This window comes from Fulmarus glacialis, unplaced genomic scaffold (genome assembly GCF_000690835.1).
Source record: "Fulmarus glacialis isolate BGI_N327 unplaced genomic scaffold, ASM69083v1 scaffold30403, whole genome shotgun sequence".
Lineage (NCBI taxonomy): Eukaryota > Metazoa > Chordata > Aves > Procellariiformes > Procellariidae > Fulmarus > Fulmarus glacialis.
Window position 1 is genome coordinate 1,685 of NW_009201479.1, and position 24,846 is coordinate 26,530.

The 24,846-nt window shown below is 40.0% G+C and overlaps 1 protein-coding gene across 1 annotated transcript; it reads left to right on the forward strand.

The window, feature by feature from the left end:
* Positions 1-6,194: 6,194 nt before the first annotated feature.
* On the forward strand, positions 6,195-23,373 carry LOC104074005 (glycerol-3-phosphate acyltransferase 3-like). Its single transcript, XM_009573965.1, has 12 exons — positions 6,195-6,350; positions 13,416-13,488; positions 15,085-15,355; positions 16,523-16,597; positions 17,276-17,365; positions 18,278-18,371; positions 18,658-18,773; positions 20,174-20,229; positions 20,579-20,664; positions 21,439-21,567; positions 22,718-22,797; positions 23,259-23,373. Exons 1-12 carry the CDS (start codon positions 6,195-6,197, stop codon positions 23,371-23,373), a joined length of 1,341 nt encoding a protein of 446 aa, XP_009572260.1.
* Positions 23,374-24,846: the final 1,473 nt, after the last annotated feature.

Consider the following 24,846-nt stretch of genomic DNA (forward strand, 5'->3'; position numbering starts at 1 on the left):
AATTATGAAAGCGGACATGAATGCTGACATCTTTCAGAAATTGCCCCAAAGGACCCTGTGCTGTGACTGCAGTCACTCCTAAGCCAGAGCTGTGAGAAAATTTTATGCATTTAATCAATGCAATAAATGTTGGGCATCGACAAATTATTCTGTTGCATTCGGCATCGATGATACGCAAACCGTATACAAGATTTGTATTGACAATATATGAGATATGTATTGACAGTCATGTAATGCCTACACATCTGATGGTATCTATACATTGCTGAGGCAAACAAATGTAGTCAGAACATGTAGTGATTTCCCACTTTTGTGATACAAAGACGCAAGCCTGTTGTAAGCTACAGGACATGATAAATAAGATTCTGTAATTGTTGCATTTATCTTGTGTGGAAACAATAATGCTTGTGTGGTCAGAGCTAAATGTGTTACAATCATCCTAATGATACAATACGTAAACATACTTCTTCAATGTTTTCATAATTCAACTGTTGATGGCCGCAGATAAACCATAAATAGCACAATCTTACTGCGGTCAGATATAAACACAGATCTGTTTAGTGGCGTAGATGGGATCCGTGCAGACCTAAAGAGCAGCAGACATAGATCAGTTAGAGTATGAATGCAGAGGAGTGGATATTTGCACTTTAGTCCGTGAAGACAGTGTGGTTTACATATATAAATATTGCACCTGACATTGCTTACCATGCAATAGGTGATCTTTAAGGTTATTCTGGCCTTTTGGAGGATTTTGCACAAGTGAAGCATGAATCTCAGTCTTGATAAAAATTGAAACAAAACTACCAGAGATTATTTCACCCTTGAGAAGCAACCAGGTGAGGAGTTTGCTGAATGTGAGGTTGAAACATTGAGAAGATATAAGCAAAAACCAAAAGGGCCTTTTTTTTCTTATAGTGGTAAAAGTTTAATCGAAAAAGAGGTATTCTTAGTAGTTTTCATGTGTGAGTACACACATCAGAATTACTGGAGTGCAGAAGAATGCTGTGGTCAGTCCTTTTTGAAAGACTTTCTTATCCTGCAAAACATAATCCTGGTACCCCTGGATGTTAAGAGATGCTGGGAAATCAGCCCAGGTTTGCTCTCTTGACTTGGTGTCATTGACTTACAGGGCTTTTCTAAGTAGATCAGTCTGCTTTGCTGTCTTTGTAGCATGGCAAAACTTGCATAGAAATACCAGGGAGCCCTACAACTGGCATCAGAGGAACAATTTTAGCAATAGTAACACCTTCATGTGCCTAATGACAATGATAGGGTATACTTCTAGATGTAAGCAGCTTTTGATCATGTTGCAGCTCAAAACAGGTAAACAATATACCCTGTATATTTACCGTAAAAAAGAAGATCAACTGATAGAAGATTGACCATAATTGATAGTCATGGAGCCTATTGTCATTTGCCTCAGGTAGAAATATCTCTTTGTTAACCTGTAGGGAATGTATTACTTCAACATCTGAAGCACCACCTGGCTGAAGTTGATGTGTCAGTGCTCTTTTGGAACAGTATCTGCTAGGGACATACGATGTTCTGGTAGTCTGATAAGAAAGGCGTTACAAGAAAGGCAGCTGGTATCGGCTGCAAAGCTTCCTCTATGACATCCCTCCAGGCTTCTTTTGGAGTCACTGGAATAGTTAATATTGGACAGGAAGGAGGCATACCTGGAAAGAGGGGTTCCCAAAATTTCTGTGACTGTGTGATTCCCTCTTTAGAGGCCACATCGAGTGTCCTTTCTAGTCTGTTTCCGCAGTAGGTAACGAATCAAAAGGAAGGCAAAACCATAGTGGTGCACCTTGAAAGCTGTTACGCCCTATTGCAGTTTTTATCTGTCCACAGTGTATATGCACCTGCTTGAAAGATGACTGCTGTATAGCCACTCCTGTGCAGGAAAAGGCTGTTTATACCTGATTTAACCCTTCCATATAAGGTGCTACAGATAGGCAGAGGTCAGTGCTGTGTTTGCTTCTCCTCGCAATGAAAAAATAAATGGGTCATAATTCCGGTTCCCTCAGACGATTGCAAAACATTGCCTAATAATAAGAAATTAGTAGAATGACCTCAAGGATCGAGAGCCAAGAATAGGCAGTGGATACCCACTCCATCTGCTTCTCATTTTCCTAGGAGACCAGGAATATCTTCATTGTTTCAAGTGAATTTCTTATGCTTGCAGGTCTCAATTTGAGATTCGTTAAATTAAAGGGGGCTTTGCTCCTGAATTCCTCCTGTGTCACCAGCATCCCTTTCTTCCACGTTGGATTTCATTCTTCCAAATAAACAGAGTGTTTTGCACATTAAGTGTCTTGCGACTTTTCCTCACATATAGGGTACTTCATCACAAAGAAGTGCTTGTAGTTATTTACTGTAAATTCATCAGCTGTTATTTACTGGACCTTACAAATGAGTGAAACTACATTCTGTTGCTGCATGTTTATTTGAATTATTTGCAATACCTTCACACTTGTCGACAAAGTATCTCTTCCAGCTTCAAACCAGACATGATTGCAGCAGGCTGGCTATTAGTAAGAGGGATAAATGTGAGAAGGGCGGAAGAATGACATGCAGAAGCTCTGTTTAGTCAGTGGATGGCAGAGCTAATTCGTAAAGAAATTACTGTGCCGAGGAATTTTGTGTAGCCCCATCGCAAACCGTAGTTATTCAGCTCATAGTGTTGGATGCATGACTAGTCATACTGGAATTTGACAAACATGTACATTTCAGTGGTTCTTTTGAAATAATAAAAAAAATCAATGATTGTGATGGGGCTGTGATAAACTATGCCAACTTTCTGACTGGAATGAATTTCCTTTCTTCTTCAGATCATGAGCAAGTGCATCACCTTCATACAAGGCGGAGATACAATTCAAGTCCAGGTTTACTTCTATAGCAATCCCGAGTGTTTTGGAGTTAAAAAGTAGACCTGCTTTGACCACCATGTCTCAGTTGTTTCCATGCTCATGATCCCAAGAGCAGAAAGATGCTTTAGAAGCTTTGCCAGCCACTTCTGGCAGAAAATTAACCAAAACTGAATTCCTTGGTTATGATTGGACCAATTCCAGTACCCAAGCTCATTCCTTAGTGCTTTTTGGGAGAGTTTTCCATTGCATTAGAATTTTTATTCCATACTGTTAATAGGTAGCCATACCATAGAGGCTCTTCTTGGTTTCAATGTCGTTCCCAATTTGTGTGGTTTTGCTGTTTGGGTTTCCCCCCCGCCCCAAACGATGTGACATTAAAGGTTTGCAATAGAACAGTAAAAACACTGAAATATTTTGCATGATTTCAGGAGGTACAAAGCAGATAAAGCAAAGAATAAAGGTAAGAAGAGACCTGGCCATATGGATAGTGGCTTTGGGCTAGATAGTTTGACCACCTCAGTAGAGAGGCTACTAGCAACTCTTCATCTTCTTTCACTTCATGAGGGAATGCCATCCCTATGGCCTCTTTTCACAACCCTGCAAGGGGCTGGAGCTCGCAGGCTGGCCCATGAATTCAAGTTGATGCTTTCAGTGCAGTGGGTTGTTGCAGTGCTGCGTGTCCAGGAGCAAACTGAGTGGAATGGGTGTAGTAATTGTCTCCTGCTGTGTGGCAAATGTGACATGTTGGGTGAAAAGCAATAGGCTGCCAAAGCCTCTCTGTTTTATTTGTTCCCCCTCCAAACCTGTTCTGCTTTTTTTTGGATATGCCCGTGATAGCTGTCTCAGCAGCCCTCAGAAAACCTCATACGTCTTGGACTGAGTGGTTTGCCAGGGAAAATTATAGCTGACAAAGGGCTGCAGTCCCATCATTCAGCATGATGGAGGGGTGAGCATGGGAGGGGTTTGCTTGCTCTCTGTTTTTTTAGAAGGTGGCAGGGAAGAATTACAGTGTCTGTCTGTGCTCCTGGTGCGGCAGCAAATATGACTTTGTAAGGGTTAGACAGGCAGTGCAAATGATAAGGCCTCACAGGATCGAAAACAATTCTCCCTCATTCAGGAGAGGAAGCGTCTTCTTCCTCCCCCCAGGGTAGGGAAGTCTGTCTTTCCCTCTCTCCTTTTAAGAAATGATCCCTCTTTTGTGTGCCTAGGCTTATTGCTGAGGCATCCCATTAAGAGAGTCACCACACCTTCCTGTTACTTCCTGGTGTGCTATCAATACTTCATTTCTCCCACCTTTCCTGCCTCAAATCAGGTCCCAGAAACTACCTCCACCCTCCCGCCCACAAAGTTTTTTAGCACGCAGACGACATGCATACTGATCCCCTGTGCCGAGGCTGAAGGTAGCAGAGATGCACTGTGTTGTGCCAGAGGATCAATGCCCGCTCATCCAGCTCTCTACCGTATGCCACCCTTGGGAACGTGTGTTAGAAGGGCAAGCCACTTGAGGAAGAGACCAGAAATGAGAACCTAGGGAATGGCAGCTAAACAGAAATGGGTAAGCAAAGCTGTTTTACGGACAATGAAACATTGTTCCTAGAGAAGCCTAGGACTAGAGCCTTTTGGTGAGGCAGGTGAGAAATAGTGGGTAATGTGCGTGGCAGCAGCAGTGTAATGGGAGAGTGAGGGGCTTGAGGTTGCCATTGAAAGAAAGAGCAATGGGAAGGCAGAAACAATTAAAAAACAAACCAATGAGGTTTTGTAGGATTTACAGAAGGCTCAGAAAGAGGTCAGCAAGGGGAGAGAAGGTAAAGCAAGTAAATAATGAAAACAAGATGCAAAAGAAAAGTTAGATTGCTGAAGAAGATGCAATGTAGTTACAAAGACCCGAGGGATGGCATTCAGCAGCAAAGCTGAAGATACAAAAGCTACTTGACTCATTATAGGGCACAAGAAGCATGTCATGGTATCACGTGAGCTTGTAAGATGTCGAGAGCCTGTTTGTTGGTGCCTGGGTGCATGGTATAAACTAGAGGACTTAGTGGTGGTGCAGCCCACTCTGATATCTGTGCTTCTGTTACTAACTGAAGAGTATTGGGTACACTTTCTACAGAGGATCTTTGGGTCTGCTTTCATTTCTAAGGAATCCAGTTTGCGTGTACCGAGGCTGCTCCACAACACAAACCAAACAATGGTACATGGGGATGGGGATATTCTAAAAGGACAGCCCCAGTTTTAGACAAATACGCGAATGTAAGCATGTGCAAGGGAAAGATCTTTCGTGGACTAGCATATCACTATCGTGGAAGTTATGCCCTAAATGCTCATTCCATCAAGATTAGTTAATTTATTCTGTGATAAGGTTGTAAATGAGCAGCTGGTGGGCTCCTCTTAGGTTCTAGAGATCCAGTTACTCACCTTTCTTTCTTCTGTGACGCAAACAAAAAGGCAGGAGAGGGGTCGGTGTAAGGGGCTGAACTGTGTCTTTTCTAAAAAATACTGAATTATATTATTGGCATTTGATAAGATAGAAGGAGAAACCTGCTTATCTATTGTATTTAAAGTCTGTAGTCGCAAAGGTAGGTGACTTGTTATTTCACCACAGTGCATTTTGTAACCCTGTAATAGAGTTTGGCTAATTTCTTGTGGACCAGTGGAAGGAGCAGGTTTTATTGTATTGTCAATTCCTGCCTGCTGAAATTTGCATCTCCATTTCACAGGTGTTATTAAAAAATAAAATAAAATTTAAAAAGCCTGACTTGCACCTCAAGCTTCAGTTTGGTTCCTTTGGTCAAATAGCAAAACGAGGCAGTCATTTCACCATGAAGTAGAAAGTCTGACTAAATAAGTCACTAATTTGAGCAAATGTCAGTTGGAGAAGTGCTTCATGTGTATTAAATGAGTTTTAGAAGAGAAGATTTTAGGCAGTCTGAAAACCACACCTGCTTTGTTCTATATTGTAATTTATTGGTGGGATGCCTTGTGAAAACTAGTTGACACATTGACAAGTTTCCTTATTGGTAGCATCTTATTACCTAACATGTTTTTTCTTTCTTCTCCCCTGTATTATATCTGGTGAGTAAATGCTTATCAATTAAAAGGAAGTGGGTGGAGTTAGGGCGGGACAAGAGGTAGAAATTACATTATCATTGAGAGCATCTGTGGTGTCAGGCTTCAGAGGGCAGCAGCCTTCTCCTAGAGATAGCTTTGGCTCTTAGAATGTGTAATTTTTATTTGCCTCTGTCTCTTGAAGTTTGCTGGATTCTCCACTACAGATGAGCATATATTCTCAGAAAGGCAGTGGGTTGGCGTTTTGAAGGAGCAAGCATGGAAGAAAATAGAGAGGGCCGTGGCCTTGCAGAGGGCAAGATTTTGTCTATCTGGATGATTTTGTTTGTGGTGTTAGTTTTGTTGCCTTCGATGTTTAGAGTGTCATTGGGGATTTCTCATTTCTATGTGAAAATTCTAATAAAAATATTAGAGGTAAGTTGAGAATTGGGTTAAAAAGGTATGTGTTTACTACAGGACATGTTTAATAAAAAAATAAAAATCTGTACATTTGATATAGATGCCATAAAAGTCAGCAGAAAGAATTTCATTAACTTGGATGTGTTGTTTGCAGCTTTAACTTACATGACAGTTCTTTTGAATGATGTCTTTAATGATATCTAGTTATGTGCTGGGTTATAATCTGGTACCGGTTTTAGGTTTTCTTGGGTTGAAATAGAGATTTCCATGATATATTGTTTCCAGTTCAAGCTGGTTAGAATACTTCATGCTACACTCATGACAAGTCAAATATAAATAAAAAGGTGTATTGGTTTATGGGAGTTGGTAAGTAGCAAGAACATGTATTTTAGATGTACATAAGTTTAAATGGTTTTATTTAGATCATTTTAATTACATGGTATTAATGAGTACTGTTCTAGGTAAGAATACTGACTGTGTGTGTTTGCTTCTTCCAGTTATAAATCTGGGGGATCCAGCAGTTACAAGTTCTGCTGTATGAGACTTGAGGAATCCATGCAACCTTCTAAAAGTGTAATTTTTCTAGAGATGAACAGGTTGTAGCTAAGATCCTGATTCTGCTGATATCAGTAAAAGTTTTCTGGGGCTTTTAATAAGCCAGAATTGCATTTAATTTTTCAAGTTTGAGTTTTCATATCTATCAGTGGCCAAAAGTAGGTGCTGTGATTTCATCATATTGAACAGTGAAGCATTTCCATTTTCCAGTAGATTAACTTTGTCTTTTAGGCATAAACCTGCTTTTCATGAATATACTTTCTACTTGTGGCGGAAAAGTTACTACTAGTATTGTTACTATTATTAAGCTGTTAGAGCCATCTGTTTGTGCAGTAGAACATGTCTGTAACATGATACAGTTAATATCATGACCATCTTACCTTGCCAATTCTGTCTTATTTCTTACAATTTCTCTCTCTCTTTTTTTTTTTTTTTTAAATACTGATTAAGAGCTCTTGGGCAGGGGCTGTCTGACTGTCTTCAGCTGTATGAACATCATTTAGCATAGTGCACATGACTGCAAACTTTAGGAGTTACTTGTTTTTTCAGATGTCAATGGGAAATGACTGTCTGCAGTCAATATGTAATATTGGCTTTTATATGTGATACTTTTTTTTTATCAGCCAGTGGTATGCTAATTAAATTGTCGGTACCATAAGTAAGAGGCTTGTGGCACTTGGAATTGATTTTATCAGGCTGTCTCATATCAAACACAAACCTGAGGAGGTCTTTGGACAGCTTTGCTGGCTGCAGTTGGCAGACAAAATAAATTTTTTTTTTTTTTTTTTTCCCCTGTGCATTTCCCAGCTTTGAAGTACATTTGAGCCACTCAGTGGGTGCTTTATATAGGAAGGCACTTCTCTTTAGAAAAGCAAGTTAAATGCTTTTCTTTCCAGAGTTTTTGTAACAGGTTATGAGCATGATAATTTTGTGTTCACAATGTGGAGGATTAGTTTATCAAAAAAGAAGTAATTAAGTTAATTGTTATGTGATCAGATATAGCTTTTTATGTCTGGTTCCCCATTGCCACAGCAGCTAATAACAGGAAGAGCACAGCTCCATGTACTGCGGTTCAGGCTGGCTTATTTTGTTCTTCAGTTGAAAGTTGTTCCCTAACTGTCCTGTGGGCAAAAAAGAAGTTTCCTCTGTTTTCATCTTACGATTAATTTCAGCTGTTTTCTTGGAAGTATTATTCAAATGCTTCTCATCGTGCCAAAAGAGTACCTAAGAGCTATCTTGGTGGGAAATGTGAGGGAGGGGGGATGGAGGCAATGTTAGGTCCCCTTTGCTTGTGCTGTGGCCCACTTGGCTCTTTGGAAGTAAGGGTAGGGCTGGGAAGTGCTGGGTTAAAGCTTGTGCATAAAATTGCTGGGCCTATTCTTGGAATCCTGGGGCTCATTCACCAAAATATGACTGAAATTGCTGCTTGGGATACAGTTAGCTTTCAATCAGGCTTATATGCACCCTTTGTTCAAGAAATGAACAACTTGACATTGATAGCCTAGTGAAGTGTCGACTTGTTTCTAGCTGTGATGTTATCTACCTGAGATCTTGCTAACGGGGTAATGCACAAAGACCATCCTTGGTTCCTGTTGTTAGCCTGAGTGGTGAAATAGGATGCCTTACTGGATAGTACGCTGAAAATACTAAGAGCAGATGCTTAGTCCTGTATTAGCATACTACTGACTATATTGCAGGAATATCAGCGCTCTAGGAAGTACCAAGCAACTGGTTGATGTTTCACCAAAAATCCAACCTTGAGCACTATGACTAGATTCTCCATTGTGTTGCGTTTGATTTAGGCTGTTATGTAGACCAGCAAAATTAATAGAAAACTGCTCACCAGAGAACACTTTATATTTGATTCTTACAGCTGTAAATTACTATTGGGAGGCAAATTGGGAGGCAGAGGGAAAACATGTTTTATTTTCCTCCATGTTTTGTCAATTTGAGAAAAATAAGAGTAGGGACTGAAATCAAGGACTTTGAAAAAAATATCTTTTTGTTTTAAAGTTGTGTTTTCAAAGAAAGCATATCTGTAGCCCTTACTGAATTTGCTGGGAGCTCTAGGTGTTTTAGGATAAAGCCAAGTTTGCAGATCTATTACTAAGCAATGAGTAATGGTGGCATATGATGAGATAAGTCATTTTGATTTCCTGACTTCACTAAGTGTTTTAGCAGTGTGAACAGTGACTGCAACAAATGGGCAAGATGTAATATCTGTATGGAAAGAATTCATGCCCTTTGCTGCTTCTCCATCAAGGAATCTAGATACTTGTTTTTTAGAAACAAAACAAACTTTTTTACAAAAGCAAGATTCAAGGTTTGAAAATTTGGGGGGTGATTGTTTTTGTTTGTGGTTTTTTTGGTTTTGTGGTGGTGTGTTTTGGTTTTTTTTTTTGGTTTTGTTTTGGGTTTTTTTTAGGACATATGGATAGTATAATAGTAAAAGATCTCCAAGACAGTAATTTCTCAATTGCATAACTGTTAGCTCATAATTACTATTATTACTATTCATTTATCCTTAAAATATTTCTGGAAATGATAAAGATTAATTTGGTTTGATTTCCAGTAGGGTTATTCTTTCCCATATGCTTGTAAGCTTTTATTTGTGAAATAACGTGTTTTCTCTAAGCTTTGTATTTGCTTGTCTGTAATAGGGTTTGGTGGAAATGACGATACTAGCAAAGCTGTGCTAGGGACATTATTCCAGCTCTTTAGTGTTGCAGCTGCAAAAGAAAATGCATTTGCTAGAATGAAATCTACATCACGCTCTTGCAGTCCTGTGGAAAGTCAAATAAATGTGTTAAACAGCTGTAGCTCCATTTGCCAAGAATCTTCTGGAATTTTATGAGATCTGAGCTTCTGTATGAAATTGGAGTATTGTTGTTTCTTGAGAAATACTCGCGTGTAGGAAAGATATCAGCCAGCTAGTAAGTGTGGATATTCTTTGAATTGATAGCTCACTTGTACATTGAGGTAGCTAATATGCTGTAAACTCCCACTGGAGTATGGGCAGACGTTGCAGATACTCAAGCTAGTGGAAGAAGCTCACTGCTGTGCTTTCAAATACATGGTTATCCTGAGCTAGCCACTGCATCAAAAAACATAGAAATGACACTTGTGCTTTTATCCCAAACATTTGTTTGGGACCCTTCTCAACCTATTTCGTCTGCCCTCACTAGAGCAGCCAGGAGAATTGTGAGTGCTTTTCTCTGTCCGATTGTGGACAGTCACTGCTAGCACATCCTCTCAGACCTGCTATATAATACGCAGATTATTTGATCTGTGTTCTTGTTTGGGATGTGAAAGGGGAAATGAGGCCAGACAGAAAGGACTGTTGGATGAAAAGGTTGTCAGTGCTTGATCTTAGATGGTGATTTTAGCTTGCACTAAAAACCTACTGACCTTTGTAACCAAAACCTTTGTAATTATATTGGAAGACTTTACATGGAGTAATTGCCCCAAGGCCTTTGTCACACATGAGAACAAAGCCAAGAAGAGGACTGAAAAGCCAGTGTAATGAGTGATTAGAAAAAGCTTTTGTGAGAACATGGGAGAAGAGGTAGTAAAATATGGGAATGTAGAGGAAGAGAGGCAAAAACGAATTATTACACAGTACGGAAAAATGGAGTACTGAACAACACACCAAACTGTACTTAAAAGGAAAAAGAGAGGGAAAACCATAAGAAGTGAGATTTTTAAAAAATGAATGTTCCATATTGTATAGCTTTTCATGTCATGTACTATGAAGAAAGTAATTAATATAATGAAGTATTATGCACCCTTATTTTGTTCAGAATGTAATTATAGGAAGCCTTAAACAAAAGGGCTGTTAAGATGTCAAGTCTTCAGTGTTCCAGCTGGGATCACCCACTGGATGTTTGCACTCCTTGTGTCCTCAGCACTTCAGAAATGGGAGGGAGGAAAGCACAGCACCTGAGTTCTCATTTGGTCAGCAAACTTAGGAATGAAGTTGCTCCATTTAACACTTAAATTCTGTGTTAGTTGCAACATCTGTGTTTTTGTAAGGTATTTAAAACATCCTTTCATTATTGTTTTGCAACAAAGACCAGCATGACAGCTCTGTCTCAATACTGTGCAAAACAAAGGCAATCACAAAGCCTTATTTCATATTTTAAAAACAAATTAAATGTACAGATGCCACCGAATGCAGAACAACATAGAAAGTGCTCTGCTGGGTCAGTCCAGAGTTTGACCCAGACAGATAGCCTGGGTTTGACAGGCGTCAACTCAACTGCTTGATGAAAAGCCTAAGAGCTGGGTGATTGTATGGCCGTATTGCCAGGAATACCCTCCCAGTTGCCTTTTGCTTGCTCATACACTCTGCCCAACACTTTCATGTGATGCTCCCCAGTTCTTGTATTAGAAGAGAAAAATGGATAACTGTTCCTTATGCACCTGCTCTGTGCCAGTCCAGAGTTTGTAGACCTCTGTCATATGCCATCTCAGCCAGCTCTTTTCCAAGCTAACAAGCCCTGTGTAACCATTCACCTATTGAAAGCTCTTCCTCATCTGCCTTGCCCTCTGCCTTTCTTGCCTTGACTGACTATTTAATTACAGGCTGCCCCTTTTGTCCCACTGTTTCTCTGTACTATGAGGCAGGTCTTTATACTTTACTAGTAAACTTCATAAATTTTTGTTGGTTTTGACTTGTCTTGGTCATTTGAATTAGTTAACATATTTTTGAGAGTCAGCTTGGTCAGTGATTATCGCCCTTCTACCTGGGATTCAAAAGCCAACCTCCTTGAGTTATTCCAAATCCTTCAGGACGGTATGAGCAAGCTCATTTCTGGCAGTGCTTGCCAACTGGCAGGTACCTGTTCATGTAGGAGGACCGTGATGGGCAAGATAAGGGTGGTAGACAGGAGACAGAGAAGCAGAGACTAAGGCAAAGGGCTTTATTTGCCAAGCTAGGTGATTTTTATTTTTTCCTCCCTTGTGCCATACAACTATCCTAAAGGATATTGAGAAAGGGATGAGGACCAGCAGTACACTATAAAGCAGTTAAGTTTGCCACATGTCTGCCTTTATTCTCTTTGCAACATTCTTGTTCCTGTGCCATATATTCTTTCATTTCTCAGTGTGTGGGCTGCTGTTCCGTGACATCCTCTGGCTCCCCAGTTCTGAATGACTCTCCATGTGTTGCAAAATATTAAGAGAAATGATGTACCAGTTTACGTTTCCTAAGGAATAATCGGAAAGTATAGACAATGTGAAGGTCTGGGGTTTGTTTTTTTTGTTTGGTTGGTTGGTCGGGTTTTTATGCTGTTAAAACAGATGGTTTGCATGGAGTTTAAAATATCACATCACTGCCTATTCTGCTTTCTCTTTTTTTCTTTTCTTTTAAGATGGCTGGTAAAAAAAGGTCAACTAAGGGTAACTAAAATATCTTAATTATGCCGTGATAAAGTGTCCCTTTTTTGTTACTTACTTAAACTTCAATAGCTACAGAAGGAGCTGGTAGAGAGCACGCAAAACGTAAGGATGGTAAAAAGCTAGTCGATGTTGGCACATGCAACACATTGTAATGTGGTGAAGACAATTTGAGATCAAGCTTCATGGTGACTTAAATGGCTGCGCATGTCAGTAAGAGGGAAATAAACTGTTTAGCAAGAGTTTATCCTGAAGCAGAAGGATGTATCCTTATCTGTTGTAGGTGGGAAGCCTTAATAGCAGATGAGGACACGAGTGGGTCATAGATGCCTTAATAATGAGCAGAGCCTACACGCAAGCATCCTGTGTCCTTTGCTAGGGCAGATGCCTTGATGTAAATATGGGAAGACCTAATACTCATGAGAGCTACCATTTATATGTCTATATATGTAAGATAAAAACATTCAAAACTATGAAAACTTCAAAAATTAGGCATATTGCTATATTTGATTTTGCTAATGGGGGAATTTTATGCTGCTCTGCACAGGGAGGAGAAACTTGGTTTAGCTCAAAAAGGTAAAGACAGGGAAGAGTGAAAGCTCATTACCGAAACTACTACTTCAGAAATACTATGGATGCGAAATGGTACCTCCTCTGTTTTCTGTTAACGGAAACTGCATGAATGCTGTAAAACTGAGGTAATCTCTTTTATTCTTTAAAATCCATTTTTAGATCTATTTTTCCAGCATGTTTCTAATGTCGGTGATAGTATTTTGCATCATTCTACTGCCTGAAGCTAACTGGGGAAGAGAGTTTTGGACCCATGGACCTCATAGAGTCTCTTAGGTAGCTCAGTAATTTGTGGGGTCCCAGGAAAAAAACCAACCACCTGTGTCCTGAAAAGAAGTTTGAGCCAAACAACTTTTCCTGAAAATGGCAAAAGGTAATCTATGTAACAAAATAAACAGGAGGTGTGCAGGAAAGCCTTCAGGCTGCATTTGAAAAATTAAAATTGAAGACCTGGCTTCAATAAAAAAGGCTCGGACAATTCACCTAAGGTAATTACAGAATGCCTGGAAATGATGACATTAAAACCATCAACATCTACTTTTCTTGTTTTGGGAACAGTGGGCCACCGTGCAGATTGAGGAGGGAGTAAAAAAGCAGAAGGCGCTGGCACTTGAAAATTTAATCTCCACTGGTAAGATCTCTGGATGAAGATGACATAGCACTATTCGTCTTGTAAAAAGGCAACTATTTTAATATCTTACCTAGAAAAGAGTAAACGGAAACATAAATTGCATCTGATGTTAAATAAGAAAACTGGAATGGCCAAAAAGGAGTTTGATGGGCAAATAACTGCTGAAGTTACAAACCTACAAAAGAGACCTTAAGTATGTTATAAGCAAGATAATCTGCGAATGATTGAGCCTTCTGAATAAAAGGTGTTAGAGACTAGTGTGGGTATAGAAAGACATTGATGACAAGCATTTTGGAAGCTGTCCCCATTTTCACGAGTATTTTGTACTTTGACTCCATCAGCTCTCTCTTTACAAGATTAGGAGGAATGAGTATTCTTTGCCCTTGATACTGCTCTGTATGGATTCTCTCTTGCTTCTTGTAACTCCTAGCAGGCAAAAAGCCAGGGTCCTCAAGTAAAGGCGCTACACCATCCCACAGATCACAGTTCCAATTTGCACTCTTCTCTAGGCATAGGGGTAAAATCTGAGAAAGTAATTTTTTTTTTTTCTCTTCCCAACTATTTTTCCTTTCTTCTTTGACCAAGGGGGACTGGGTTAAGTTCTCATAATAATAATCCTTTTACTTGTAGTGCCATTTTTAGTCATTAGTCACGTGCTTGGTTTGTCAGCTAATGAATTTCAGGTCTGATGATTTCCTGGACGTTGAAGGTTTGACTGAAGTGCAGCTGGAGGAAAGTTTTGTGATTCTGATCAGAGGGTAGTATGTTAATTAAGATAAAATAAATGTATTCTGAATAATGCATATTTAATTTCATCCAATACCCACTCCCCCCACCCAAAAAAAAAAAAAAAGGGCCAAACAAAAAAGCCAAGTGTTAGTGGGTATGAATCAATACAATTTTAGTCACTGTAACCAGCCAGATAAGAATCTGGTCTCAGAGTGACCTCAGCAAACATCACTTAGACTTGCTGTGTGGCCATCCTATGAGGCGTAATTTTACAGATATGGAGCATGAATATGTTGTCATTCTTCCTGTGCAATGCTTCTGTGTTACACTATGTATATCTCAGGGGAAAAATCTAGACACTTTGAAGTTTTTTGGTAGTGAAGCGACTCTTAAAGGAGAATGGATGGGGGAAGAGAGAAGGCTCTGAGAAAAAATACCAGAGGAAGGTGTTTGTTACAGCTGGGAAAAAGTAAAACTTATCAACAGCAGCAAGACAGCAACTATACAAACTTTGCCTGAATTTGAGTCAAGACACCAGGAGGGGTCTGCAATCTTGGCAGTGCACTGTTGACATTTCTAGGTTGATTGGTAAATGATAATGAAGTAGGTGTTGTGCTCAAGGTTTTATATGCAGCTTGCTCTGAATACTTTTCTCCTTTCTTCAACAATTTAGTGGTGTTACATGGCATAGGATTAGAGAAGTAACTTGTAGAACTAAATGCCAATATGTAAATGAGGCATAACAATGCAATTATGGTGCTTGGAGTAGGAGGAGAGCTATGTCTAAAAAGCACGTGTATTTTACTCTTTTTGGAATCCATATCGTCCATACCACTGTGTGGAAGGAAGACTCATTTCCTCATGCAGGGATCATCCAGAGAGAGGAAAACTCTATGGAAGAGGAGATTGCTGGCCAGCGCCGAGGACACTTCAACCTTGCTGATGTTATGTACTTCTCCAAGAAGGGGTGTGAGGCAGTTGCAGAAGACGAAGTCACCCAACGGTTCTCCTCTGAGGAGCTGGTGTCCTGGAATCTTCTCAGCAGAACCAATGCCAACTTGCACCATGTCAGCTGGCAACTGACCGTTGTGTGGGTCATTGGGATCCTAATTCGGTACTGTCTCCTGATGCCTTTTCGGTGAGCCAGATGTAATTTGCTGGGATCTGTTTTTCATGTTACTTTTTACAGAAGATGTGAAATAATATGCTATTGACTAGTGCAGAAAGAAGAACCCGGCATGACTTTGTTTTCCAACATGCCATCGAAACTCAAATATCCCTAAAAGAAAAAAAAAAAAAGGTGCTGAAGGTGTATATTTCTCATGTTCCATATGTTTTATTAGTAATTAATTTGTTTTTAAAATCCAGCAAAACTTTGTAGAAATCATCTGGAGATCTTTTTGTTATGTAAAGTAACAACTGTTTCAACTGAAAGGATCAGGCTCTGCTTGTCTAAGAGACAGGGAGACTATGCTGAACACTTGGGATTTGAAGCAAAGCCAATGTTCAGGGAGCACCGGGCTGGATGGAAAAAAAGAGACATGCACTTTGAATGTATTAAATTTTCAGACTTTTAAAATTTTCTTTTAAACAAAACCAGCCTGTATCATATTGACCAAACAGTTACAAATATTCATGTGTTCTTGTAAAGAGCAGGAGCTTTTAAAATTTCTTACTCATTTGATGTGAGGACAGTATATTTAAAACATAGCTGCAGTGCATAGAGGGATTTCATACCAGTCAATCACATAGCAGAGCACATATGCCTGTGTGTAAACTTTAGATAGGCAGCTTAAGAAGACAACATTTATGTAGAAATGCCTTCAATATTGGTTTTGCTCAGCCATTAGTAACCAATGATGTTTAATTTTCATGATTATATAGTAGCTTACTGCTTGGGGTGGAAATACGTACTGGAATTTTTGAGTAGGTTTTTAAAAATGAAATGATGAGTCCCTTTTAGCACTGGGAAATCTCACCTGCATTAAAGAACATTAGCCACTACTCGCCATCCTCTTTGAACAGAATGGCTCCTTTACCACATGATAGCTTCAGATCAGGGTGTGGTGCTTTTTGGAAAATAGGCTCCAGGCAGCACGAGGTTTTGTACTCAGTGCAGGATTAATTGAGTGAAAACGTGCTTATATTATCCTGTTGGCCTTAACTGGTTTGTATTGCTAGTTAGATGCTATTAATGGTGGAGGGAAGCATTGTGAAATGGATCAAAGGGTTAGATAAAATACTCTCTTGCTTGCTCTTCCAGTTTTGCTTCTTAGCATTTAATTAAGATTATTTTACTTTGTAGCGTCTGCTTGGCTGTTTTCAGCATCCTCTTGCTGGTCTTGGCCACTACAGTAGTAGGACAGTTTCCAAATGGCAGGTGGGTGTTTGCTGAGGGCTCTTTCAATTTCTTTTTTATTTCTTTAAGGATTTGAATTAGTGTGGTGGAATATAAATCTGCCTGAGTCCGGAGGATTAATGTGGACTATCGTGGGGTGACCTTTTCTCTCCTGTAAACTTAGAGAGCACTATGAGAGAGAGTATGGCAATGGCATCTGAAAGGGCAATATAAGCCAGATAGATACTACTGGAAGCATGTTTTAGAGTGGAAAATAGAGCATACTCTACTTGAGTCAGAATAGGGCAAGTAAATAATCTGTCCTGAGCAATTCCGTATTAATACTGTGAGATTGTTATGTCCTGTCAGTGCAAAAAACTCAAACGTGATTCACCAGCTAAATATTTTTATATTAAATTAATGTTAATGATTGAGTCAATAGCAGTTGCTTCCAGAGAAAATCTATAAAACAAAACCCTGACTGTTATCTTTTCTGCTTTGAATCTCGTGGATTTAGAATATATTACAGTAGAAGAATGGAGCAAGAATATCTCTGATACCCGATAAGGTCCTCCTGCGTGGCATTGTTAGTGCAATGAATCCTCTTAATATGGTCTTTGTAATAATAGCTATTGGGAATAATTTGGAAAGTTCACATTACGTTGTTCTATGAGTGACTACATAGAACTGGAAATATATGTATGGCTTCATTTCTTTTAGAGTTAAATGCTGGCTAAGCAACCAGGTTCAGATGATGTGTGCCACGTTAGGTGTCCGATGTCTGGGTGGTCTTATTCATTTCCACAACAGGTGAGTGGTGCCACCCTGCTCTTGTTGGTTTGGTATTGATTTCTTACAGTACTCAATGTCTCAAGTTTCAGAGCAGGATTCTTATTCCATTACTGCACAGATACTATGATGGTGCAATTTAATCCAAGAAGCTGTTTGGATCATCTAGACTCTGTCAAGATGTTTGCGTGCCCTACTGTGTTTTCTGTTGTGTATTGGCAGGGTATGCGAAGGTGAAATAGTATAGTGTTCTTGGTTAAATATACACTTAGACATTTTTCTTAATGTTTGCCATGAACGTGTTGTAATCACGTGCGAGAACGTTGCCATAAAATGTTCAGCTGTTCTATTAGCCGATTTGTTTGGTAACTAATTCTTCACGCTTTCTCCTTAAGTAAGTTATGGATGATATTTCAGTAAGTTTTTGAAGTATACCTTGCTTAGTGGTGGAGCTTTATGTAATGGCTTTATGTAATGTTTGTGCTTTAGAAAACAAGCAAAATCATGCTCTAGTGTCTTTTCTTTTAGAGTTTTAGTGTCCATAGTGATATATGCCTCTATGAATGGTAATATATGCAGCTAAGATGCCTACTCCAATGAAGTCTCATATTCTCAGCTAAAAGGAAACTGGTTTTGGTGAAATGCCGAAACTACTGAAATGTGAAGGGACTCTTGAAAGTATGAGGAAAGATGACTTATCTGCTGTAATGTACTGCCAGAAGTTTTAACATATATCATAGTAATATTAGTATTTTAAAATGTTTTTTTTTGTTCTTCTACTTCCTATGGATCTGCAGATAAGTTTTGTGCCTGAAATGCATTTGTCACTGAGAGTCTTGATTGTGGATGTGTGCTCACTGGATGGGTCACCTGGTGGGGTCTGTAGTCTGGAGAATAAACATTAAGTAATTATTTTTATGGTTGTCATTGCAGAGAGAACAGACCGCAGGAAGGAGGCATCTGTGTAGCCAACCACACGACTCCATTAGATGTTCTAATACTGGCCAGTGATGGATGCTACTCCTTGGTATGAACAAGAGAGTTGGTAAATATTGGTAATGTTGAGATGCCTGTAGATACAGTGTTGGATAAGATGATAAATTTACTGGTAAAAAGAGTGGGATTTGATAGCATTCAAACTCACGTTCAGGACTGCAAAATAATAGACACAGGCAGGTCTGTACACACTTTTGACCAAGAGGATTGGTATCATTTGTGAACGAGCTTAGAAATTGATGCATCTGTGTTCAGAATTTTATCACTTAAGTGTGTGCGTGTGTTTGCATAGTAACCAGTTTCTTTTGGGCTTGCAGGTTGGCCAGGCACACGGAGGGCTTCTGGGACTTATTCAAAAGTCTTGCATGCAAACCACTCAGCATGTTTTGTTTGAACGCTCAGAAATGAAAGACCGTCATCTGGTGAGGAAAAAGTAAGGTAGTGAGGTGTTTGCTTAGTTGTCCGATCAGGTCTAGTAATTGTGAGGTCCAAGAGTGAGCTGAGACTGTTCTCACCCTGCATCTCTCTTTGGTGGGCAACTGTAGGTTGTCATCAGTGTAAGGTTTGGAACTGCTCCATCAGTGAAGGTGCAGGGTGTAGCAATCTCTACTGAACTTTTGATTGTTTGCCCTGTAACCTCTGGGAATTTCCACATTGCCGCAATCGCGCTGCCTGCCACAGGCAGGATTCAGTTTCGAGGCTGATGATTCGGGATGTCAGGACAGAAATCGGCGCTCTATCAGCACATCTGCTTCCCAGATCATGCCTTGCCCTGGTACATTTTTCATCAGCTCTGAGCATCGAAGCTGTTTATCTGCTGCGAGTACAGGATAAAGGGAGGCTGATTGTAGGGGCGGGGGGAGGAGAGAAAGACCAGGGTACCACCTAGCTGCTAGAAGCTGGAAGAACATCCTGGAGAAGTGTCTTAATATGTTTGCTTAATGCCTATACTGCTCTCCAGGCCTGCAGTATCGATTCCTAGCAGAGACAGCATGAAGGTCAAGAACAGGATTGACTGAGTATGGCAGTTCTTATATTCTCAGGTGTTTACAGAGACTGTTCTTAGTCATCCTAAGTTATTGTGGAATAGGGTGCAATGCAGCTAACATTAAGTAAGTGTCTATGACTGTTTGTCCTTAGAAAAATGGAGACGGTCCCCCCATGCTGGATCATTCTCTCCTTTTTTTGATATCTGATGTTTTGGTTTTGTTCTTTAATGGAGACTGGAGAGGAACTGCATGCTCTTGAGTCATAGGAAAGACAGGTGTCTCAGAAAACAGATTTTGTGTGTCAGTAATCTGCTTAGTGGTAATACATTTGTTTTTAAGTGATGCAGCAAATGTAGTAAAATAGTGGCCTATCTCTGTTAAGAGATGTTCAGATGTGGAGAATCATTAGATACATATAAAACTGATGTTACAAACCTAGAAGGCATGAAAACTTGAAATACGGAATATACTTCAGTCAAAAGAAAAGTTCGACAATGTTCGTAGCTGGAACCTGTCAAATATAAATGAGAAGTGATTTTTACATGCTTCAAGTACCACCATTCTCTGGCTTCATGTTAATTGGGTTAAAATGGTGAAATAAAACTGCACACTGTTGAACTGTGTTCAAACAAAACATTTGTAGAAAACCTACTTTTGCAATTAGCAAGAGAGAACCTCTGAGATAAAGGCCTGAAACTAGCACACATCCCGGCTGAGGCTACTGACTAGCAAAGGGCAATTGGGCAAGGACTTTTCTTGTCCTATCTAAGAGGTAATGGCTCTTTAGATTCTTGGTAAAATACAAATATGATGTATACACTAAAATTTTGTTTTCTTTCCACAGAATTAGAGAACACATTGCAGATAAGGCCAAATTACCCATTTTAATTTTCCCGGAAGGTAGGAAACAATTGTATTGATTTTACTGCTCTTCTCACTTCTTGCCACTGAGTGCAGTTTATTATACCCAGTCTTTACAAGTGAGGTGTTTGTTTTTAATCTGTAGAATTAATTAGCTCTTGTGAGATATTAAAAGTCAGATTCTAGTATTTTATAACAGTTTTATGACAGTCTATTTGCTTTAGTGTATAGCGTAATGGAAGAGAGAACAAGCTCTGGGATTATGTTTTAGAACTAAAGCTTACTTTCTCCTTTAGCAACTTAAGTCTCCTTAAGACAGTTTAGGATTTGTTTGCTGATACTTTTCTTAGAGTGGATTAAACTCTTCATCTGTATTAATTCTGGCCAGGTACCTGCATAAACAACACATCAGTAATGATGTTTAAGAAGGGAAGCTTTGAGGTAGGAGGGACCATCCATCCCGTAGCAATCAAGGTAATGTATCTGCAGTTTTCCAAATGTGGAATGATTATTTGCAGAAGCTTCTCATGTCAGAGAAGCTGTTCATTTCTAAACCTTAAAAAGGGGTTTGTTTTGTGTGAATAAGGTACTGAATAAGCCCTGAGAACAGGATCTTTTCACGGTGCGCAATGTCTTGCAGTTCAGTGCAGTATGGGAAATGCTTTCACTGAGTATCTTTACAAATGGTTAGGAGCAACCTGAAAAGCACAGTTGCAATTGCTATGCAGCGTGTTCAGTTCTGCCTGCTCTTTCTGTCCTAGGACTCCTGGCTCTTGTGTGCTCTGAGGAAAAAGGCACTTCCAAGGCTTTCTGAGTAGCTTTAGCCAAGTCACTCTAGCTCTAGATATGTTAGTTACTTTTTCTGGAACTATAATGTTGTCTAATTTTATGGAAATTGTTAAAAGTGGTATGAGCATTTTCAAGGAAACTTTTGTAGTCGGCATATCTGTAGGTGACAAGTCTGTACATTTGAGTAGATCTATCTTGTTATAGTCGAGATGTGTTTCAATGTGTCTGTCACAGTTTGGGGTCCTGCATTGCTTGTAAATGTTAATTGTTATAAACTTGTAATAAATGTTGAAATCTGAAGCTTTACTCTGAATTTACTGCTGCTTTTAGGAGGTGTGATTAGATTTGCCCCTGATTTAACAAGTTGAACTGTGACTTCGTGGCCAAAAAAGAGCAGCTTACGTGATTTAAACTAAGGTAGCAGATCACGCCCTTTTGCTTATTCTTCTTGTCTTCCAGTATGACCCCCGCTTTGGAGATGCGTTCTGGAACAGCGCAAAGTATTCCATGATGACCTATATTTTTAATGTGATGACCAGCTGGGCTATTGTCTGTAATGTGTGGTACCTGCCACCAATGGTCAAAGAGGTACTTATGCTTTCGTATGTTTTGAAAATGCTCATAAAATGTTGTCTAGGAGGAAGTCTGCATTACTACGCATGGTGTGTTGGTATTATGTTTGCAAATCTTTATTGACAACTTCATGGACAAAGGCCAGAAAGCAGCACTGTAGTCTTAAAACTAAGTAAGCACGGATTTATATGGGTTAGTTATCTTCAAGTAAAAACTACTCTTGCAGATATCCAGACATTTCTGCACCATGCTCCCTATTACTCCCAAACAGCTTCCTTACTTGAGTGCAGCTGCCTTGCTTTCCTCTGCTCCCAGAGACTAGAAGTGATGTTAAAATGTGGTTTTATGCTGCAGGAGTCCTGCCCCTCAGCCTGGCACAAACCTTCCTTTTTTACTCTAGAAGTGATACATAGATTCAGGCCTTCTCTTCACTCCATACTGGGGTGCTTCTGCCTTCTGTGTCCCTCCTCTACCTCCATCTGCACAGCTTCCTCCCATCTCCTTGTTTCTCGGCCCTGCAGAATATCCAGCTAATCCTTTGCCCAACAGCTTTACCCCACAACTTGGCACAGCCTCTCAGCCTACTGCCCCTGGATACTGACATGACGCTGACAAAGTTGTCAAGGCCTTTGCTCCAGCAGTGCCCCAGTTTGGTACTGCCTACCCAGGTCTTTGCTTGGCCCTAGTCTTGGCAGGGAAGCTGCTGTAATGCATGTATCTTCAGTCCTCTGCAGTTCAGGCAAACGAACTTCTGTGAACTCACAATAATTTGCTGATCCTGAATGCACCAGGCCCCAACCCTGTTCAAGGCACCCCATCTCCTCCAAGGGTGATCCTGTTGGTGTGCTCCCAGCTTCAGACTGATACTGAAGTACTGGGAGCAGATGCATCCCCTGCTCTGGCCAGACCTGTGACCTCCCGCTGTGTGGTGTTTGAGATTGCCCCAGAAACCACAGAGCCTCCCGCTTAGTTCTTTTCGGCACCAAATGGTGGCAAACCAGGCAGCGTTCCCCAGGACCAGCTGGAACTGCCCTGCAGGTCACATTTGGCTTGTGGGCCTGGAATAAACCCAAGTGCCTGCTGTCTGACAAAAAGTATCTCTTTAAGTGAGACATGGAGAAAATGTTTAAGTTGCAAAGTGAATCATTCATATATTTTTTTTCAGGAAGAAGAAGATGCTGTTCACTTTGCCAACAGAGTCAAGGCTGTCATTGCTGCTCGGGGAGGAATGTCTGTGCTTCCTTGGTAAGAAGCAACACCTTTGAGGTTGGGTTTAAAGTATATTTAGGTATTCTGAAACGTTAGCCTGGAATCTTTTCAAACTTCTTCCAGATTTGCTTTGCTTGGGCTGTAGTCTGTCACCCTTACTGACTCTGAGTCAGAAAATATTGCTTTATTCCTTGAACAGTTCCACTAGAATAAATAGACTAATACAGTATAAAAAGACAAATGGAGTTGACAGGTGGATCTAGCCAGCAGGTAGTATTTGGTGAAAATAAATTATTTGCCTGTTAAATGCTGGATTAAAGGAAAGGCATTGTTTGTGTTGTGTGGTAAGTCTTGGCAGTACAGATCATTTAGCATTGTATTGCAAAAGCCAACATTTAGGATGAAAACTGCTTTGACTACGTAGTCTAAATATTGTAATGTTTTTCTGCCTTGACCCTGAAGTGAGCTCAAGGCTGTTTCTTTTCTGTATCTTTCAGGGATGGGGGACTGAAAAGGAAAAAGGTCAAAGAGTCTTTCAAGGAAGAGCAACAGAAAAAATATTGCCAGATAATAATAGAAAATGGATCTGTGGGAAACGGAAATGTTTGTTAAATGGTATTTATTTTATCTCATTTTTCCATGACTTATCTCCACCAGAAAATGGGCTGTTTTTTATATTAAAACCAACATATTTTCCTTCTGTCCCTCTAAGATATTTTGCATATGACACAGCAGGGAAACCATAAAGAGATAGTATTTTGTATTAAATAAGGATATCCTTTTATAAATAGGAAGATTTATGATTTACTAGTAAAATATTCTCCAATGTTGAGTGAGAAGAATCTGCAATAAAAGTACTTACGTTCATTAAAACACCATTTTCTAAATCTTTGCGTTACCCTGAAGACTTAAATGGCAACTTCTTAACTTGTAATAAAACACCTCTGAACTCCTAGCCTTTTATCAATGACTTGGACTAGCAGTTTTCCTGTGAGCCACAAGTCACTGCCTTGCTGTAGAGATAGGTCTCCTGATGTCAGAAGACATTAAGCAGTTCACCAAAATACGTTTTCCGAATTGCAAGTTGGAGAGGAAGTGTTGGATGTCCGAGGGAGAGAGGCAGTCGCTGACTTTCCCCTCCATGTAACAAGACCTGGGATGGCAACGTAGGAAGTTTTCTAGGGTCCCACTGACAAACAGCAGAACAGTGTCCAGGGCAGCGTGTCCCTGATGCCTGGGTGTGTGATGCTGGGATAAATTAGTCACAGCCAAGGACAATGTTGTAAAAAAAAATATCATATTTTTAAATTATATTGTGTCTTCTGATTTTGCTATATCCCTTTCTGTGTCTGTTTGTATGCTTTACACCTAAAGAAAACCTATGACATGACCTCTGTTATCTTCTGTTGTAATTATTTCTGGATAGCCACCTGCTTGTGTTACCGCTTGATGTGAAGGCTACTGGTTTGCTCTCTGACAAGTCCACCCTCCAGAAATAAATAGAGCAAGTGCACTTAAGGAATCTGAGATGGAAATATTTCCATGACCTATAGTATTTCTTTGTATAAAGTATTTGCTCTCCTGTTAAGTAGCTCTCACGTGGAAGAACCTGGCTTCTTTAATGATCTGAACATCACTAATGAAGCAGACACGAATAGTGTTATTTTGCCCAAGTTGCTTTAAGACAGATGAGTTGGTAAGGACAGTTAATAAGGTTTACATGACAGCAGCCCGTTGACTGAGGTCTCAGCAAAGATGGAGGACCTGTCGTGGTGAGCACAAATACCCTGCAGAAAGGCAGGTGCAGACGCACATCACTGCCCCGTAGAGTCTAGAAAATGAATATTCAGGGGAGGGGCTAACAGAGGTGGTAAGTGCCCTGAGGCTGCATGGCACAGAAGTAGCACAGAACTGAGCTCTCCTCTTCTGTGGCCAGGCCTGGCTTATCATCCCTGGGTTTAGTTGCTACAGATATGTGAATTCTCTTGGTGGATCCGTCAGTCCAAATTTTAGTGTTATAGGTAAGCAGTAGGAGAAACTGCCCTTTTAAAAAGCTGTTAGCCACCCAGGTAGGGACAGTGCTAG

Bases quoted from the DNA above. Each gene is read 5' to 3' on its own strand.
- LOC104074005 (XM_009573965.1), top strand. From the start codon at position 6,195: ATGGAAGAAAATAGAGAGGGCCGTGGCCTTGCAGAGGGCAAGATTTTG. The intron at 18,372-18,657 runs GTATGAACAAGA...TTGGGCTTGCAG, and splicing joins GTGATGGATGCTACTCCTTG to GTTGGCCAGGCACACGGAGG. The intron at 18,774-20,173 runs GTAAGGTAGTGA...TTCTTTCCACAG, and splicing joins CGTCATCTGGTGAGGAAAAA to AATTAGAGAACACATTGCAG.